Source organism: Strix uralensis, chromosome 2 (assembly GCF_047716275.1).
Source record: "Strix uralensis isolate ZFMK-TIS-50842 chromosome 2, bStrUra1, whole genome shotgun sequence".
Taxonomy (NCBI): Eukaryota; Metazoa; Chordata; class Aves; order Strigiformes; family Strigidae; genus Strix; species Strix uralensis.
Genome location: NC_133973.1, coordinates 131,224,687 through 131,246,129, shown reverse-complemented (window position 1 = coordinate 131,246,129; position 21,443 = coordinate 131,224,687). Strand labels below are relative to the sequence as shown.

Below are 21,443 nucleotides of genomic sequence, written 5' to 3'. Positions count from 1 at the left end.
CAAAAGGTCTTGTAAAATATGGAAATTACCATAATCAGAATGATTTAGAATATGATGAGATCTGGCTCTAGAAGCAGAAATGTGACTGTAATGAAGATGGAAATACTAAGGACCAGATTTTGAACTGCTTTCAACTGTTTAAATATGGTGTTTATTTGCACATGGGGAGAGAGACAGACCTTCAACTCCCTGTATCTTCTCATTAGTTGTACCCAGTGCAGTGCATACATGCTAAGGTGGAGTTGTGAGATAGAGTTACAAGCCCAAGCAAACGGAGACCTTTCCTCATTGAGTGAATTTTGTTTATTATGAATTGGCTCAGTGGGCTTTTATGTCCTGCCAAGCTTGTAGATTTAAAAATGAGATGAAATTAATTACTTTTCAGGTTTGATACTAAATTGGGTCTGAGTTGTTGCCTTATGAATGCTATGATACGTTTACATTTTACAGGTGAATTGACAACTTCTGTGAGAAAAAAATGTAATTGAAAATACTTGCCACATTGGCAGTGTTGGCTACATTGTGGTGAGCACTTTTCTTACAGGTTAGTTCCATTAAAATATCACAATCCAGACAAAACCCATGAGCTATTTACTCATCTTTTTGCTGTGTTAGAGCCCACCGGTCTATGCTGATCCCTCTAGGCCACTTGTGAAGGTTGTCTTCCTAACCTCTTTTTCTGATGACTGAAACAAAACCTGCTGTTAAGGTCCTACTATAAAAATTCTTCCATGTATCCTGATATATGCCATTCCCCAGTGCTCCAGACTTGTAGGTTCACCGTTTCACAGTTTTCCACATGTATGATAGTCAAAGCAAAGAGATTTGAACATTGCAAATTAGATTTATAAAATAATACTTTGTTTTAAGCTACCTAGTTCCTTCCCTCAACAGATGAATACTCTGATCACTCAGCAGAGTCCTATACTGCCTTTTCTTGTTTTCATTCCCATTCACACTGAGAACAGAGGTCTGCCATGAAGTTATTCAAGTAATTACATGGGAGGTGAATGCCTTTCATGAATTGGCTGGAAAGCAGCTTTGCAGAGAAGGAAGTGGGGGTCCTGGCGAACACCAAGTCACCCATGAATCAGCCCTTGCAGCAAATGAGCCTCCAGGGCTGTATTATGCAGAGCATTGCCAACAGGTTGAGGGAGGTGATCCTTCCCCTCTGTTTAGCAGTGGTTCCTTCCCATCTCAACTATTCAGTGGTTCTGTGAACTGGGTCTCCATGAAAGTGTATGAACTGTCCTTGGGTTGCTGACATGAGTAAAACAGAAAAGCATGGCAGCTCAACTGGAGCTGAGAATGCGATTCTGGATGTGGCTCAATTCATCGCATAAGGATAGGTTCAAGAAAACAAGACACAAGCACATTCTGTATATTGATTGCCAGTCACCTGTCCACAAACAGAGATATGTGTCCAACTATTTGTTATGCTAGAATAAGAAAGAGTCAGGTTGGTCACTTCAGTTTGGTGGTGAAGTACAAAGTAAATGTCATAAAATTTATTGAATTGATGTTGTATGTTGTACCTTAAGAAGTATAGTAAATTCCAGTTGGTTTGTGGTGGCATTAAAAAAAAAGTCTATAATGATGAATCAACATAATGATTACTGGGGTTTTGTTTTGTTCTTTTGTTTCTGTCAAAACTGAAATGTATCCTGCAGTATTTGTCTGTGTTTTGATCCTTAGAGAAAGGAAGAACATGAAACAACTTTCAGTCTACCTTTTAGCAAAGTGATCAGGGTAGGAGTCAAATTCTGGAAGCTGTGTGTTTGGGCTTGGGGGCAATCAATGTGAAGTGTGTTCAAGTTTAATTTAGAAGTGACCAGGATCATTAAGTCTTGGTCTGAGGAATTTTTTTAAAATTTATATTTTTTTGAGGATTAGCATTTATAGTCTGAGAGCTCTGGTATCATCATTTATCTGCTCTCTTCCATGCCACATGTTACTTTAGGGTTGTAGACAATTCAATCCATACTGAATATGTTATCAGCCAAAATGAAGCTAGATCAAGTTCAGGGAATAAGTACCTGATTACTAGGCAATTGCTATCACTGCTAAACAAGCTAAAATCAGCTTAGGTTGAGATGAGCTCAGGCAAGGCATGCTGTACTGTCAGGCTTTTCCTACTAATAGTGAGATCATATTATTTTGGCTGTGCTCTATCCACTACTCTTTGGGTACAGGCATCCCAGCACAGAGAGTCTCATCACTGTTGGCTGGGATCATCTGTTTTTGCTGGACAACTTGAGCAGGATCCTGAACTGAGATACTCTGAAGAGGTCAAAGACTTGGTTTTAGGTCAAGATAAATCTGTTGAGTCATGTCTAGAGTAAGTTCAAGACTCTGTTAGATCCCATGGCAACCTTGTTTTGGGTGTGTCTCAATACATTAGCTGTTGTGGAAAACGAGGTCATACTTCCAGTAGTTTTGTAAATATAGCTTTTATTTTGCTTTCCTTTTTTGAACAGGTAAATCAAATACAATCTGAGTCATGGTGTGTGTTTTGTGTTAGTTGAAGCAGAAGGCTGCTTATTTCACTAAGAGCAAAATATTAACTTCTAATATTGATTTAGTACGAACCTCTGTTTTAATTGGGTGGGTAGATTGCTTTTGGATGGCAAATACAGATATATTGGCAAAACACTGCTTACAGATATTTACAAAAGCCTTCTGTCCAGAGAAAAGTGAATCTCAAATGTCTTAGAAGAGAAAAATAATGAAGATGAGTGAAGGTCATAGAAGACATTCAATAGAGAAGTTATTTGCATGACTTTATGTAGATAATTGGGTTTTGAATTTTGCTGCCAAAATTCCAGCTATACATAAATGATTTTATGCCTTAAAAGTTTTGTAAATTATTTGGCTGTGAGGAGATAAAAATCTCTGAATATTTTCTAAATCTGCACTGGTTGCTTTCAACTTGTAACACAAACAAAATTTGTAACACAAAGCTACGTATGTATGTCCTCAAATACCACAGAACACACAGGAGCAGGTTCTCCAGGGACTATATTTGTGCATTTCATTCCTTGTTTCTTTGTGGGTCATAATCATGGACACACAAAAAAAATCTATATTAATAGAACTGCTTGTCAGGGCATTGTGTGGACCAGCTGCTCGCCGGAGGACAGGAGCTGTGGGGGCTCACCAGGGCCAGCAGGTCAGGACGTCACAGCCAGGCCCAGTCACCCGAACCGGGGAGAAGGACAGCGGGGGGCAGCCCCAACCCAGGCATCGGGCACCTCCGTGGGATGGGACTGGGCTGAGGCCAGGCTGGGATGTCAGCCCACGGGTGGGACCAGCTCAGCAGGGCCCATGACTGGGCAGAGCAGAGCTGTGGCGGAGCTGGAGACCACATCCTACAGGGCAGTCCCTGGGGCTGGGACTGATGGCCCCAGGCTGGGCTGAAATGGGGTCCTGGGCCATGGCCAGGGTGGGGGGAGGCCCTGGGAGAGGCAGGCAGGGACAGTCAGGCCTCCTAGCACCCTCAGGACCCTGACACTGCTGTCTTCAGATTGTTATTTATAGGTACATTGCCCTGCAAAGCACTCCACAAAGAATAAAGGATTTAGAAGACAAAAGATATGCAATTAGACTTTCATACACCTTTCACTCTGTGAAACAAATACTTTGTTAACAAACTTCGAAAATCTAATCCCCTGACAATCTACTAACAGCTGTCGAAAGATTTTGTTGAAAAATATATTATTTGTTTTCTAAAAGAGAACAGACTCTTAGTATTTAATGCAAACTAGTGTCCTCTTTTGCTCTGTTGAATGTCCTAAGATAATTAATATGAGGCTGATTTATTTTGGATTTTTTTTATTGTTTCTTCAGTTTTCTCACATTCTTTCAGCTTGTTGGCAGTCCCACAGTAAGAATTTTCCAGACTGAAATAGTTTGTCTTCACCTGCCAAGATCTACAATCAGTATTTTAAAAAAAATAGTTGGGAGGAAAGAATGAGGTAAACGAGACTGAGTTGACTCTTGCCAACTAGTTGTCTTTGGAAATATGAAACAATTGTCACTTCTGTCAAATAATCATCTTAATTTACATGAGGTAACTTTCTAAAGTGTTTTATACTAGCTGGATGTCTCAAGCAGAGATACCAAAGACTGACCAGTTAAACATCAAAAGATGTGCTCTACACTATGGGACATTTGTTGAGTAAAGGAAGCATTTGCAACACTTGTATAAGCATTAATGTTTTTCATATTCTGGGCAACCTGTTCCTGTGCTTGATCACATTTATGGTAATTATTTTTTTTTGTAACATCTAATCAAATTTCCTTTGCTGCAGCTTGTGTTAATTGGCCCTTGCCTTTTGCTGCACAGCTCTGAAGAGAGTCTGGCTTCTCTGTAACCATCCATTTAAGAAGAGAGTCAGCTAGGTTTGCCCCTTAGCCCCTTTCCTGGCCTGAAAATAGCTTTCTCATCCTGACCATATACATCATGTGCTCCAGCCCCCTGACCATCTTGATGACTCTCATTGGACTCACTTCAGTTTGTTCATCTCTCTCTTTTACTGAATAGCCCAAAACAGACACAGTACTTCAGATGTGCTTTTGTAATATTCAGTAGAAGTGAAGAATTACTTCCCTTGACATCCTTTCTACACTCCTACTAATGAAGACTGATATATGGTTTACTTTCATTGCTGTAAGGGCACACTGCTGACTCTTGGTCAACTAGTCCATCAGGACCCCCAGCTCCTTCTCTGCAAGTCTGCTTCCAGCCAGTCAGTCCCCAGCCAGTTCTGTTGCATGGAATTATTCCTCTCAAGGTGTCAGACTTCACGTGAACTTCAAGTTTCTGTCAGTGTATTTCTCCATTCTGTCAAGATCCCTATGAATGACAGCCATGCCTATCAGTGGATCAACAACTCCTTCCAGTTTGTGAACTGCGAACTTTTTTTTTATTTGCTCTATAACCTTCCCATGGACTGACATTAGGAAGACCATCCTGTAGTTGCACAGATCCTCCTCTTGCCCTTCTTGAAGATGGATGTGATGTTTGTCTTTTTCAGTTATCAGGACTTCTCCTGACACCACAGCCTTTCAAAGAGGAGAGAGTTCTTACTACAATGTTTGCAAGTTTCCTAAGCACTTTTGGATGCATCTCATCCAGTTCCATGGACTTGGGTGCATCCAATTTACTGAAGTGGTCTCTAGCTTCATATTCCTGTATCGTAGGTAGCACTTCCACCCCTGGACTCCACTGCAATCCACTGTAGGGACTAGGGAGGCCAGAGAGCAGACCTTGCCTATAAACACTGAGGAAGCAAAGTCACTTCACAACAAAGGCTTTTCTATGTCTTTGTCACTATGTCCCCACATTTTCCTTCGTCTTCCTTGTGTTGCTGGTGTACCTATAGAAACCTTTCCTGTTACCCGTCATGTCCATCTCCAATTTTAACTTTGGCTGAACTCCAGTAGCTCTCTTCCTAGAGTATTTAAATAACAAAGAAAACAGAGCTGGTGAAGTATCTTTGCAAATAACACTATCTGCTCAGATTCACTATTCCAAAATATTTTCTGAGAAGTACTAAATATTAGAGATTTCACGTAATTATTTCCTTTTTCTTCCCAATGACAAATTTTCATTGAACTCTTCCTCTAAAACTTTCTGTATTGCCTTCACAGTCAATATATACATGGGCTGAAAGAAATCTGGAACACTGTTGTTGATACATGCTCCCTTTTTCCTGTTGTAATTTTTTGCAATCATTACATCTATTTAAGAACGTATTTAGAAACAGTTATTTTGGCATAAAAGCAATTCACTAATCAGTCATTAGTCATGAGGGAACAAAATTATGTTTGATTGAAATCGTAGATGAACGTGACATCATGTTTTGCTCTGAACTAGTTAAAAATATACTTTCACATTTGCGTGAAGTTTTCTTTGTATAATTTCAGATTTGCTGTTTAATAAAGACTATTGCTCTGTGCTTGGTGGTAGAGAGACAGAAATTTAGGAAAAGTGTAGTCCACTCTTTCAGAATTATTTGCCAATAGCATTGTTGTTTTTTTTCCTTAGGACTATGCAGTTAATATTTTTTTTTTATTTTCATGTCCTAGACTATAATTCTATATACATTATAAAACAATTATAATCATAGCTTCTACCAAGACTACAAATACAGTTTTTGTTTTATCTACAGACAATGGGTTCCATGAGTTAACAATGCATTTTAGAGGAACATTTATTTTCAGCTATATTTAATTGTTTCTATATTTAGTTCCATATCTTTCTTTGGTCTTTGAAATAAGTAATTTATTCTGTTCATGGACTTCAAGTAATATGTACATATAAATGATTTATATGGATAAACTGGAATCCTTCATATAAATGAAGATATTAGTGCATCATATTTCTAAGAAACTTAGTAGAAAGAAGAAAATCCATGGGATATTGCTGTAATCTGCATAGGAATGATATAATATAATGTTAGTGAAAGAAAACTGAACACAAAGTATCCAGCCTGTATCAAAATGGTCTAAGAAATTCTATAGCTTAGTATGGTATTAAAACTATACTGTTAATTGAATGATAAAGAGGTTGTGTTTTTAGATGCAACAAGTGATGTAAAATAATCAGAAAATTGCAGTCTCTCTTGAATTATTCCTGATCACGGCATAAAACCTAGATGTGATGTAGAGATCATAATGTGTTAAATTTCATATCCTTGTAAAAGTGGGCGAAAAAAATCACAAAAATATTAAAGTTCAAAAATTAAAATTCATGCAAATCAAGAAGCTAGTTTTGTAGGAACTTTTTAACTCTTAAGTTTTATTACAGTAAGTTAGTATTGTTTCTAAGCAAGAAATATGTAGATGTCCATAAACTGACAGTTTGAATATAACTATGGTAATGCCTGCTAAAAGTTCTAATGGAGAAAAAATTAGTATTCTTTTAAGGCAATCAGAAGCAGATAGCTTTGCAAAGCGTCACTGGAAGGAGTTAATAGATGAGCAAAACACAAAAAAAGGGCCACTGAAAAAGATAACATTGTTTTTAAAATATAATTACCTGTTTGCTTCACTTTCCACTGTACAAAAATGTTGGAAGTTTTGTTTTTTCTCTGCAGGGAAGAAGTCAGAGAAACTGTCTAAAATTAAAGTGCCATAAAAGAGGAATTTGATTAAATTAATAGTTGCATGCTGCTGGGACCATGTGGTTTTAGCCCAGGAAGGAATGGAAAATTAAAATTATCAAAATGCTAAAATAATGGGTATCCTACCACTTAGGATGCTTTTGAAAATACAAGAATGGAAGATGAAAAAGGCAGATTTCTTAAAATAGATTTTAAATCATGGAATCATAGAATGGTTTGGGTTGGAAGGGACCTTGAAAGATCATCTAGTTCCAACCCCCTTGCCATGGGCAGGGACACCTTTCACTAGACCAGATTGCCCAGAGCCCTGTCCAACCTGGCCCTGAACACTTCCAGGGAGGGGGCAGCCACCACTTCTCTGGCCAACCTGTTCCAGTGCCTCACCACCCTCACAGGAAAGAATTTCTTCCTTATATCTAATCTAAATCTACCCTCTTTCAGTTTAAAACCATTACCCCTCCTCCTATCCCTACACCCCCTGATAAAGAGTCCCTCACCAGCTTTACTGTAGCCCCCTTTGAGTACTGGGAGGCCGCTGTAATGTCTCCCCAGAGCCTTCTCTTCTCCAGGCTGAACACCCCCAACTCTCTCAGCCTGTCCTCACAGAGGAGGTGCTCCAGCCCCCTATTCATCTTTGTCACCTCCTCTGGACCCACTTGAGCAGGTCCATGTCCTTCTTATGCTAGGGGCCCCAGAGCTGGACACAGCACTGCAGGTGGGGACTCACACGGGTGGAGTAGGGGAGAAGAATCCCCTCCCTCTACCTGCTGGCCATACTCTCTTCATGCAGCCAATGCAGTTGGCTTTCTGGTCTGCAAGCGCACATTGATGGCTCACAGTCAGTTTTCCACTCACTAGTACCCCCAAGTCCTTCTCCACAGGGTTGCTCTCAATCCACTCATCGCCCAGACTGTATTTGTGCTTGGGATTGCCTCAGCCCCTGTGCAGCACCTTGCACTTGGCCTTGTTGAATTTCATGAGGCTTGAGCCTGTCCAGGTCCCTCTGGATGGCACATCCCTTCCCTCCAGTGTGTCTGCACCACACAGCTCGGTGTCATCAGCAAATTTACTGAAGGTGCACTCAATCCCACTGACCATGTGGCAAACAAATATGTTAAACAGCGCTGGTCCCATTACTGACCCCTGAGGAACAACACCACTTGTCACTGGTCTCCACTTGGACTTCAAGCCGCTGACCACAACTCTCTGAGTGTGACCATTCAGCCAATTCCTTACCCACCGAGTGGTCCATCCGTCAAACCATGTCTCTCCAATTCAGACACAAGGATGTCATGCAGGACAGTGCCAAATGCTTTGCACAAGTCCAGGTAGATGGCATCAGTTGCTCTTCCCTTATCCACCAGCACTGTAACCACATTGTAGAAGGCCACCAGACTTGTCAGGCACAATTTGCCCTTACTGAAGCCATGTTGGCTGTCACCAGTCACCTGCTTATTTTCCATGTGCCCAAGCATAGTTTCCAGGAGGATCTGCTCTATGATCTTGCCGGGCACAGAGGTGAGACTGACTGGCCTGTAGTTCCCTGGGTCTTCTTTATTTCCCTTTTTAAAAATGGGGGTTATGTTTCCCCTTTTCCAGTCAGTTGCCACTTCACTGGACTGCCACAACTTCTCAAATATGATGGACAGTGGCTTAGCCACTTCATCCACCAGTTCTCTCAGGACCTGCAGATACATCTCATCAGGTCCCATGTACTTGCATACCTTCAGGTTCCTTAGATTGTCTTAAACCTGATCTTCTCCAGCAGTCCCTCACCAGATTCAAATCTATCAGGGCTTTGGCCTTCTTAACCTGATCCCTGACTACTTGGACCATTTCTCTGTATTCCTCCCAGGCTACCTGTCCTTGCTTCCACCCTCTGTAGGCTTCCTTTTTATGTCTGAGCTTGTCCAGGAGCTCCTTTTTTATCCCTGCAGGCCTCCTAGCAGTCTTACTTGACTTCCTCTTTGCCAGGTTGCATCACTGCTGAGCTTGGAGGAGGTGATCCTTGAATACCAACCAGCTTTCTTCGTCCTCTCTTCTCTCCAGGGCTCTATCCCATGCTACTTTGCCAAGCAGATTCCTGAAGAGGCCAAAGTCTGCTCTCCTGAAGTCCAGGGTAGAGAGCTTGCTGTGAGCCTTCCTTGCTGCCCTAAAGATCTTGAACTTCACCATTTCATGGTCACTGCAGCCAAGGCTGCCCTTGAGCTTCACACTCCCCATCAACCCCTCCTTTTTGGTGAGAACAAGGTGCAGCATAGCACCTCTTCTCATTGGCTCTTCTATCACTTGGAGAAGGAAGTTATCATCAATGCATTGCAGGAACCTCCTGGATTGCTTATGCACTGCAGTGTTGTCCCTCCAACAGATATCAGGGTGAGTGAAGTCCCCATGAAGACCAGGGCTTATGAACATGAGCCTGCTCCTATCTGTCTATAGAGGGCCTCATCCACTCCATCTTCCTGGTCAGGTGGCCTATAGCAGACCTCCTGCCCCTGCCTTACCTTTAATCCTGACCCATAAACTCTCCGTCATCTCCTCTTCCATCCCCAGGTGGAGCTCCATGCACTCCAGCTGGTCACTGACATAGAGGGTGACAGGACACCCCCTCCTTGTCTCCCCTGCCTGTCCTTCCTAAAGACCCCATTTCCTTCCATTCCTACACTCCAGTCATAAGAGCCATCCCAGCACATCTCCATGATGGCAATTAGATGGTAGCCCTGCAGGTGTGTGCACGTCTTTAACTCCTCTTGTTTATTCCCAATGCTACGCATATTTGCATAGAGGCATTTAAATTGGGCCCCCGATGAAGCTGATTTACTGGCTGGAATTCCTTTGTGCTGTTCTTCAGGTGCTCTCCTGCTGACCTGTGATCCATCTCCAGGCACTGGGCATCTATTGCTGGCACTGGCATCAAGCTGGCAAGAGTGGGATGGATTGGGGTTCCCCTGCCCCAGCAACTTTAGTTTAAAGCCCTCTTAAAGATGATTCAGAGAATTACAGACGAGAAAGTCTGCCTTTACACTGCCTAAAATGACTGAAAATATAATGCATTCTCATAAAGGAAGAGTCAACATAGCTGTTCTAAATGGAAGGCTTTGTCAAAAGACTTCTAAACCCTTGGAAGAGTAACTGATTGTGTGCAGAAAGAAAATTTATCCATACAATGTAATTGTATTTTTAACATTTTTTTACAAAGTTCAGAAAAATATATCTGAAGAAAATTACAGTAAACTGTAGAAGATGAACAGAAGATCTGTTCTCGATTTATGGTTGTTTAACATGTAAGAAACCTGGAAAGTGATCTTTTAATTTGAAAGTAATGATTACTGAGAGGGATAAAGAATGATTTGAATAAAAATTTGAGAATAGAAATAAGTGGATGAAAACAAGGAGATGGAAGTTGAAATTAACTCAGGCAATGTTTCTCAGATCAAGAGTTATTTTACTGAAGAGCAACTTTTCTAGCTAAATGTTGGAATTTGTTTCAATAAATGATGCAAAGCAAAACAAAAACCTTGCAATACACATCATTACCTACTTTTCAGTATATGACTCCTTAACTGTTCTTTGATTTGCTCTGACGTCTACTTTAGGACTGTAGACTGCAGTTCTGTGAAATCAAAAGGTTGTTGTGGCTTCAGTTTCAGGCTGCTCATTTCTTCTAACCTTTATTTTTCCAATCCTGTTTACCATCACACATTAGAAAAACAAAATGTCAGTGATTTCTACCAAAAGGAGAAACAGGCCAGACTTGTTTGAATTATCACAATGTAATTTCCTACTTGACAATATATGCCATCTCTATTTCCAAGCTAATGTGCTTTCCATGTGAACCTGTTATATAGACCAGATTGTTTTCCAAAGATAGCAAGTGGTTCCAAGAGAAGTCATGTGTTTTGTTACAAAGGGCTTACTTTCCTGGAAGTTTTTATAAAAATAAAAATAATCCTCACAATTTAAAGGAAGAAAAGTGTTCTCCTGTATCACCATGCTTCCTCTTGCTTTAACCAACACAGCTGTAGATGGCTCAGGCACAGGGCTGGTCCCTCACCTGCTGTATCCCAGAGATCTTTCTCCAAACTGTCATTCTGGGAAGCATATTTAGTTTTGTCTTCTCTCCCTAAAACCAACTGGAATCCTAAAGTAGCTATGAAGAGCAGGCTGCCTTTATATCCAGTAATACAGAGAAACTACTTTTTATCTTAGCCATTAGTTTGGTTTCATTCATATGTACAGTGCTAGCAAGACTATTGTGATTAACTGGTTTGACCTACAGTATAACACAGACTCTAGAATTTTACCCTGTCAGTCCTGCATTGAGTGCAATAACTTTGAGTTCTATCAAAGCAAAGGAGCAATTGGTCCAGGCCCTTGAGGTCACTTGATGCAGATATGGTGTAATGTTATAGGTGCTCCAAGTAATGCTAATAGAATGTTTTTTCTCTTTGAAGTAATGAAGACAGATATTAAGAAAAAAATACCCAAAATACATACAAACCTCTTATGTCTAGAGGCACTGTCTTTATGGGTAAAATTCTTTTCAATATAAAGCCATCAAGGATTCATCTTATTTCTGTACCTTCCTTTCTTGATTCATGTACCATCCTTGTCATATAAATACACAGCACATAGACATGTATGTAATTCCTTCATGGAAACACGCTAGGATATTTCTGTTTGGGAAATCTTTTTAGACATTGATTTCAACTGAAATGAAATCTCAGGGGTGGCCAGGTATGGACTGATTCAGATCTGTAGAGAAACAACACAGATTTTCATTATTCTTCCAATATTTAATCAGCTGAGTTCCAGTCAAATGGCTTTGCTTTTGTTCTGAAAGTTATGTTAGTTACTTAAAACAAGTCATTATTTTCCAAAGGCTGAAGAAGGAGCTTCATAACTTCAATTCTCAGTAATGTATGCTATAAACCTTGTCTTTTTTGGCTGTGCTATGTGATCACACCTCTCCACTTTCCATTCACCCGCAGTGAAAACTTACAACTGGCCTATAATAGGACAGTGCCAGAACTGTGCCAAACTCTTTAAAGATGTTGTGTATTATGAACATAACACAAGTAGCTTCACAGGGAAGAAATGATTTCTTATTGTCTGCTAATAAACTTGAGCGAAGTTCTTTCAAAATATCTTTAATGAGAAGCAAATCGGTTGGAAAGAGAATGCTGTAATAAGCACTACACCTAAAAAAGTCTGCCTGAGTTGGCTAATTGGCATTATTTATTTGCTATGCGGATTGCCAGCATTGGAATAAATATATATACCTGCAAAAATTCTAGCTCAGTTATGTTGTCCTCTTTATGTGGTGCATGCAGTGCGTATATCTTTATGCAATATGAGTCTGTAATAAATATCCTGATTAATTTATTCTATGGATATTTCCTGCATATTTGTGGTTTAATTTACTGCTTAGGTTACTACCGGAAGGGAGACCCAACGTAGTTGAATTTCTTTCAAAATCAAAAGTCACCCATAGTAAATAACATGCTGGTTTATTCCTAATTTAACAGAGACACAAATACAAATAGTTTAAGGTACTGAATATCTTCATGCAACCGAAATTGGGGATATGAATTTTAAGTAGCTATTTGCCATGAACATTCCTTTATATCCTTCTTTATTATGTGAAAAATAGCATTGGAGTGTTAGACTGATCCCGAAGTTCTGAAATGTAGTTCCTAAAAAATTGGAAATCCAGAATCAGATCTTAAAAAAGCTGTCTTAAATTTGCCAGTGTGCTAGTATTAGACTCTGTAAACTGAAGGGTTATTAAAGGGGTTAAAGTTCTTGGTCTCAGCAGTGCTTGTCACAAACTACCTGGCCAAAGTTACTCAAGCAAAGAATTTTTGTGTCTCTGGTTCAAGTGGAGGTTCAAGGTTATATTTAAGTATTTTGGGAAAGTCTTGAACCTGGCCCTCTTTGTCCTCAACAGCATGTGGAAGAGATGTGTCAGTATTTCCCAAGTAGTGAAAATGACAGTTGCAACAACTCTTGCTGTCCTTTCTATCCTCTGCATTTAAGCTATCTCTTCTAAACAGATCTGTTTGTAATTCAAAGTTGTTTTGCTTACTGGCTTTTTATGAACCTAGTTTAAGGTGAACTAAAGTACTAAAATAAAGTGCACAGAATTCTCCAGAGGAGAGAACTTCACAAACTATTACACACCTCTACGAGAAAATTACAGGTCCTGTAAATGATGTTTCTGTCATGGCATGGAAATGATCTTGTATTTCAGTCTTTCCACTGCAATTTTATGATTCTTTGATTCGCTTGGATGTGAAATTGGTAAACCTGCTGCTCTGTTCTCCACCAGCTTTGATATGATTGACTTTGACAATATTCCCAGCTGAGGGTTGTTTTCTTCTGTTGATATAGTTCCTTTCCAAACCCTTGTCATTTTTCTTTTTCATTGTATCTTGATTTCTAAATTATTGTCCTTATGTTAACCCTAGGACATGCAGCTAACACTGAGAATGGATATGTTTGTATTTGTAACTCCTTAAGCTTTTCTACCCTCTTATAAAAATCAAAAGAATATGTCCTTGATCATACAGGCAGGTATGTTGTGCAGGGGGCTGTGTCTCAGATAGTGCTGTGCTGATATTTTTGTATAAAACTTCAAAGGTTGAGATTTATCATTTTGTTTAAAGGATGTGGGGATTGTACAACTTTTTTAAGTAAACAAAATATTAAAGACCATTGACAGATTTCCAGTGAAATTTCCTTAATGGTGAAATTTTTAAATAACCACCTTTTATTATACTTTTCCTCTTTTACTGGTGGGTTTGGTTTTTGTTTTTTTTTTTTTTTGGTGTTGTAGTCCTGCATGCCTCTTTTGTCTTGCACACATGGAGGAAGGAAGGAGTAGGCAGCTCTGAAATAGAAGCTGAGCTGTTTTATTTCAGATATGTCCTTTCCCACTGGTTATGTACTGGTTTCATTAAATGAAGGGTTTTTTTCATTTTGCATATAAGATAGTCAGAGAAATCAAGTGATTTGCCCAAGATTTCATAGGTAGCCTGTGACCACAATGAGTTGTGCCAGATCAGTTGACTCCTGGCCTAATCTTGGACTAATCACAGTGATTCCTTCTAGCCTATGTCACCACTATTATTTCTATACAAGCATAATTGCTTGTCACCAAACAAAAAAAAATAGTTGCAAAGAAATTGAATTTGATTTATTTTGGTAGCCTTGCTATCATGTTAATAATTGTTCTCATTATTTTTCTTTCTAGAAAAATATTTGCAGAAATTTTAAGACCCTTAAATAAGCTGGGCCACTCCATCTTTTATTCTGTATTTTTTTATGGTTGCATAATATTGCATTCTTGGTTGGAGGGAAAAATCTGTTACTACATCTAAATCATCTTCGCCCATGCTTCTAGCTTCCCTTTCAGAACTCTATTAATAATTTTTGTTTCCCATATGCACTTTTTGTTTCCCATATGCACATTTTTGCCCGAAGCAAACTCTTCTCAGCATTTATTTTTGGTGTATGTCCAACATTACTGTAATCCAGTTACAGTTATTTGTGCTGGTAGAATATCAGCTGAATCTATTTGCTCCATTTTGTCATGCCTACTTAATATTTTAAAAAGAAAATTAGTGAGATTTTTCCACAACAGTATCGGGTCAACCACAGTTCACACAGTGTACTGTACAATATTCAGTTTTGCTTTGTGCACCCGTTATTATCAAATTAGGATGATAGTTGGGCATGTGGATTTGAGCCATGTGTTAATCCAAGTTCATCCAGACGTGCGTGCCATCCTGTCTAATACAATGGTTCAATTACAGCTGACGAAATTGCATTATCTTTTGAATCCATCTTACTGTGTTGTCTAGCAATTAGTTGCACATATATATCCCATATTCAAGTGGTTTTGTTTCACATATGCAGTGATAAACTTCAAAAAAAATGTGGACAGTGAAATCATTTATTAATAGGAATTTTTTTATTTATGGATTTTCTAAGTATGAAATATCATGGAAGTGTTGGGTAGGTTCAGAGTAAGTTCAGTGGTGTCAAATTCTTTTGAAAAAAACTTTTCCTCATTCTGATAAGAGGCCATTTCAAATATAGTGTTTTAACAGTGTATGAATAAACGTTACAGTCAAGAGGATGCCTTTGCAGTTCTGCATTGTTCTGACTGGGGTATAGTAAGGTCGCTAAAAGGTCACCTACTGCTTTCAAATATAGGACTATAGGGGTTTGTGATAGACGTTTTAGTGCTCTGGTACAGGTGGCTTTACCCAATATTACCAGTGTAGATGTGTGTCTGGTCACAGAATGCGTAGATTCTTTCCACTCCCCAACTATGTTGTAGCTGTTGCTCGCCCTGATTATTTTTTTTTAATATTTTTTTTTGGGTGGCCTGTTTAAAATTTATATGTGAACTTTTTTTGACTTCTACAATTATCCAGATTTCTCCAAATAGCTTTGAAAGGCGTATTTAAACTGGGTTTTTTAGATTCTGACTGGCATCTGAGGAAGCTGCAATAGCATCAGTATATTCTGAAGTGAGTCTTTAAATGTATTTTTATGATATATAAATATGTTATTACTTTATGTATGATTTATAGCATCAGTTAATGATAATCTATATATGTGTCTTACACAGAGGTAGTCCTGATGGAAATTATGCAGTAATGATTTGGATTATCTTCTGGTAGACAAGTGTTTAGGTGCTCAGTGTACCCTTGATCACTAGAGGAAAGCAGATTTCTGGACAGCTTGCACACCTTCACTCCTTATGCTTGAGTAAAATTGCAAAAACATGGTTTCAGTCTTACGTATCTTTACAGTTACTTTACATGTAGAAATGTTTACCTTGTAGACTCCCTTAGTTCAGATTTTTACGTGCAGGCTTCCGTATCTACACCCAATTCAGAAGTGCATTAATATTTGTTTTTCAAACATGAAGTGACCTGAACTGTATGCAAAGCTGTGAGGGTTCTTGCAGTTGGGCACTTGTTATGTGAGAGGACACAGCCAGGTGTATGATTTTGGCTTTTCAGCAAAGTTGTGAATAAACCTTGCATTTAACATGATTGTAGTATAGTTTGGGACAAGCACCTTGAATGAAAATACGGTTAAAACTGATATTAGTTTCACATGTGAGAATTTGAATTACAATGTTGTCAAAATATTTTCTCCACTGTTAGAGTGTTGCCATAATTTTTCATTATGTATTTCAGCAATGTCTAAGCTTAGAGGAATTTTAGGTTAGTAATTTAGGAGGAATTAAATAATTGACTCAAGTCTTATTGTAACAAAGCATTTGTAAAAATTCATTTATCTCATTTGAAAGTGTATTTGGAGGTAGTCAGAGTTGTCTCTTTGTCTGAAATCTTTAAAAGTAAATTTGCTTTAGACTTTGGAATGGTAAAACTATGCATATCACTTACGAATTCCATTTAATTTTTGTGTACTTAAATCCTAGTTGATCACCAATAGACATAAAAGGATTCTGCCACACGGTCCTGTATTTGTTTTTTAAAAATCAATTAGTTATTTTCTATCATTAGAAGTACCTGAGACATGATTAGGTTAAAAGAAAATCTAAAAAAAAAAAAAAAAAAAAAAAAAGTAGATATTTAGGGATCCAAGATCCACTGAGTCTTAAGGGGCTAAAGGCTTAGTCACCTGAAACTGGAGTATACCCCTGAACCTCTCCAGATACTTGAAACAATCAGCCTAGATTTTATACACTTTACACCCCTGTCACTTCTATGAGAAGAAAGCAAAGGAAATGCTTGCAAATAAAGATTGCAGGAAAAATTATGGAAAAGAGATTGTATTAGTAAGAAAAACCCAAGAGGGGATTTACAGAAAACTTTGTACAGAAGGTTACTGGCAAGTGCCAAAGAATTTATAAAGGGTAAAAAAAAAAAAAAAAAAAAAAAAAAAAGAGAAGAAAACGATACATCAGTCATAATCTTGAAGACTTTATGCACAAATAAATAGATTTACATTTCTGTAGATAAGCTGCTGGAGACCTGTTAATTTGTTGTGTAGATCTTTTCTATGTGGCTTTATTTTTAAATTCAGCTCTTGCTCTGTTTCTGTTACGTTTATGTACATTAGTACATACCAAAGTTTATGCTACGGTTTAGCATTTAGGGCAGATAACATTCTTCCTGAACTTGTCATTTGCATCTTCTGATGCAATTTTGTTGACAAGGTCTTTTCAGGCATGCAGGGAAGAAAAATACTCCAGCGTCTGTTTTGATTATTGGCAAAGGAGTGTCTTTTTCAGTAGTTTGTCTAGATGCTATTTCCACAAGAAAGCACTTTGCCTGTGAAGTTTGTACATATAAATCTGCTTCAGCAGGGTGCCTGCAAGTTGGGTCAGGGTCAGCTAGAAAAAAGCCTTAAATCTTCCTGAAAATTGCAAGAGTGCTTTTTGTTTGGTTTGGATTTTTTTTCCTCCCGTGGTCTGTCATCCGGAGAGGGATGCAGGCGCGCGTCCCCAGCCCCGCAGAGCATTGATTGCTTCTGCCTGCAGCGGGGATGCTGTCAGGGCGCTGCGCGAGTGGAGTCCGAGACTGCCACAGAGCTGCTGCCGCCCTGCCCTGCCGCTAGCTGTGCCAAGGGGCTGGGGAGGCCCCGCCGAAGGACCTCGCGGCTGGGAGGAGAAGCACTCTCATGCAAACTGGCCAGGGGAAGCGCTGGGTGCGCCATGCACGCACACCTTCCCAAGCAGCACAGCTGCGGCAGGGGGTCCGGGGGCTCGGATGCCGGCAGGAGCGTGCCTCCAGTAGCCAGGGATGGCCACTGCGCCTGCCGATGGCACCAGCATCCTCCGGGGCTCCAGTGTAGCTCTCAGGCGCTTCCCTCTTGGGGACCTGGGGGAGCCAGCCAGAGCAGGGGCAAGTTTGTCCCTTTGTGGGACACTGTGCGGAAGAGCCCCCACAAATCCCCAGCCAAGCCACAGGGCAACCCGGGCGAGTGGTGGTCAGAGTGCGCCTGTGCCCACGGCTGGTCCCCCCTGGTGCAGGTGAGCCAATTCTTTGCTCTCCAAGCGACTTAAAGGATGCTCCAAGGAAAGAAAGTGAGGTTTGGTGGTGTCGGCAACTTTTCGTGCTGTGTCTTGATTTGTGTTTAGTGGTGCCTTCTGGAAAAATTATATGCAAGGGTGGGCTGTCATTGGTAATGTCTGTTGTTTGAATATTGATTCTCTGTGGCCTGTGGAAATTGTGGGGTCCTCTTGGAAGGGTTTTCTTGTTAAAATGTTTTGGTTTCTACCTCCAGGTTCTACAGACTTTGTATTCCATTGTGTTGTGTAGAGAAAGGATGTGTTTATCCCCCCATGTAACGGATTTTGCCTGCTTCTGTAAAGAGCTTGTTTTCAACTATTGCATGAAATTAATAAGGATATTTTAAACAGAGAACATGGGAGGCGTGTTTCAGATGTATTAATGAGAGGAAGTGTGACCTGGTTTTCCTCTTTTGAACATCAAATGTATTGAAATCTTTAATAAATATGAAATAGCTCTTTAGATTTCACAAATCTATAGATCGTTATTTATTGGCAAGGCAGTGTATTTTCAAATATAAACCAAACAGGGTCTAGGATGTGTACAGATACCTGTAAGCAATTAGACCGAGAATGATCACACTGTGAAATAGAAATCATAGTGACATTCATATGATGGTTAATATTAAAAAGCATTAGCACTTCTTCCACTGATGTTTTCATTTCTGCCTTGAAAAACTTTAAGCTCATTCAAAAGCTTTACATTGTGTCAACATCAAATCCTCTTGTCATGATTTCACACTAAAAAAGTAGAATTCAATGTTGAAATAGATTTTTGAGATGTATGTTTACTTACCGAAATAGTATACACTAGAGTTTAACTAGCCTCAACCCACACTGAACATGCGCACCCTCTCTAGAGATTAAATCAATTCTTTGGTGGAAATGGTTTTAATATATTTTCACTGAACAGAAAAGCAATAAAGCAAAGGATTGTCAGTGTAGCTGTACTTTATCTTTTCTTATGGTCTAAAAAAAGTGATGCTCTGTTGACTAAAAGTGATTGCTATATATGAAAAGCTTCATTTTTTACCTCAAATCTATTATGAAGTAAAAAAACTAAGTTTGTGATATATTTTAGAGTGAAGTGACCAAAATGTTGCATGTGACTACAGTATATGTTATACATTTTCTGTCATATACAAAGCACATATAATTATTTATGCCAGAATAAAGCCAATGTTAAAATAGTATATAAAACATAGAACGAGACTTTCTTCTAATTTTAATTATGAAAAGCTCTAAACATTTTCTTGGGCTCTGAAGACTTTGGTTTTGGAAAAAGCTTGAAGGAAAAAAAAAAAAATTGTAAAGGAAAGAGTTCCTTGGTTTTCAAAGATAGAGAATTTAGAAAATGAAGGAGGTATTTAAATAAATTAAAAAAAAAAAAAAAAATAAAGGCCATTTCTAAGACTACTTCAGTATTTAAGTTACAGGTGCATTGTAAAGTTACTTCAGTATTTTCAATGCCTTTGTAATCACATCCACTTGTGTTTAGATAATGTGAAATTGTCCAGGTGTATGTACTTCCTGATATCTAATTTTGAACTCTGCACCATAAACTTTCTTTACTGTATGTTCTTAGTGCCAACTACCTTACTCTGTTTAGGAAAGTCCCTTTCTTGGGTTCTGCCTATAATGAATCAATCTACCATCAATCAAACTGATGTTCTGTGCCTAGGGATGAACTGATGTACTTATTTTGGCAAACACTTGGTGCTTTTTATGTCATAGAGTTGTGAGATAGTTTGTTTCAAATAATAATCTTTTTTTCTCTGTACAAAGTAAGCATTGTGTAAGCTATGGGAAGAAAGGAAAGAGTGTGTATATATATGTTTATGTGTGTACAGATATTGTTGTATGTACATACACTTAGACAATATTTTATCAATTACATTGCATAGATGCAATGTGGGAAAACATTATAGAGCTGCCTTTAATAATTGCCCTTACTTTGATGATACAAGCTGAAGTCAGTGATGTTTTTTCAGGGCTATGTTGACTGGGAAAACTGTCATCTTTCTTGTCAAAATAAGGAGCAGTAGTGAAATAGCTATATTTGCTAGCCTAAAAAATAGAAAAATTTATTTGAAATTTCCATCTTACATGTAAATGTGATAATAAATAAGCTAATGACAACTTCAAAGGTGGAGGGATTTTTTCTGAAAGGTTCTGAGCAGATTTTTCTTCTGCTTGACATCTTTGGGAGAGGCTGCCTTCTTCAAGCATAGGAAAGATATAACACCTTGGAAAAACTGCTTCTTGATTAGTACTATAGTACCAAATTTAATGCACAGGTCCTTAATTCCTAGAGTGAGTACTAGACAGCTGTGACTAATGTACCTTTGTCATCCTGACCTAATAAAAATATTGATTTTCTTTACCAGTTTCTTCTTCTTTAGTATGTCAGAGCAAAGAATGGTGCTCTGGTATTAATATTTTAATTGTCTTAGAAATTCTGCTTTGCTAGGTTGCATGTTTGTGTTTGCTCAGTTTCATGTTGAGTTGTGGCTAGAAACATACTCTCTCTATATCCAAACAGAAATTAATTTGAACTTACAAAAAAAAAAAAAAAAAACTCTTAATTTTGAAAGTGAGTTGAAATAAAGTTTAGATGAAAATTTGATTCCAAGACCTAATTTTTTTTTCCCAGTCCTTTTTGAAAAACTCATTTACAGTTCTGTTTTCTTTATCTAAAAGAAAAAGAAGAAAACAAGGAAAAAAAAAAGAAGAAAAGTAAGTTAATAGGCAAGTTTTATATGTCCATGTTGCCTGGAAATATTTCTTGCTTCTTTGCAATGCACCAGCTATCTCTATCACTGTTAGCATCATGGAGTCATATAATTTGTGTGATTCTCTCAGTGTTTTCACATCTAAGGTCAGTGTTACCCTAACTGTGAGAGATCTGAAAGAAATTTTGGGAGTGGAGGGTGCAGAGGCAAGGAGGTGACCTGACATTTTCTATGGGTCATTCTAATGTTGGCTGTAGTTTGGAACATTGGAGGTACTTTCCCTGTTGGTACATATAGACTGCTGGCACACATAATCTACCAGTTAATCAGATTAGATATATATGGTAACGTGTACCTGAAGGTGTGCAATGAACAGCTATTCTTTGTGCAGAAGGGATGGAGGGATGTGAGTCCGTATTCCCCTGATTAAAGGTTGAAGAGGAAATTGCAGAGATTGAGCTGCTGTGCTTGTTTTAAGAAGTACAAGGTATAAATTTTAGTTTGTGCCGTCTATATGAAAGAGGG

General features: G+C 38.7%; 1 protein-coding gene across 28 annotated transcripts in view; it reads left to right on the top strand.

The window, feature by feature from the left end:
* The window catches only part of DLG2 (discs large MAGUK scaffold protein 2), a 1,055,297-nt gene that overhangs the window by 580,060 nt on the left and 453,794 nt on the right, over positions 1-21,443 (top strand). For 5 of the 28 annotated variants that reach the window (XM_074860369.1, XM_074860365.1, XM_074860361.1 and 2 more), the window contains exon 1: positions 17,669-18,147. The exons of the other annotated variants lie outside the window; for them this stretch is intronic. In XM_074860369.1, coding sequence (XP_074716470.1) covers positions 17,830-18,147 — 318 coding nt within the window. In that variant the 5' untranslated portion in view covers positions 17,669-17,829. Of the gene's footprint in view, positions 1-17,668; positions 18,148-21,443 lie in introns of those variants that run through there. 28 annotated transcript variants of the gene reach the window in all.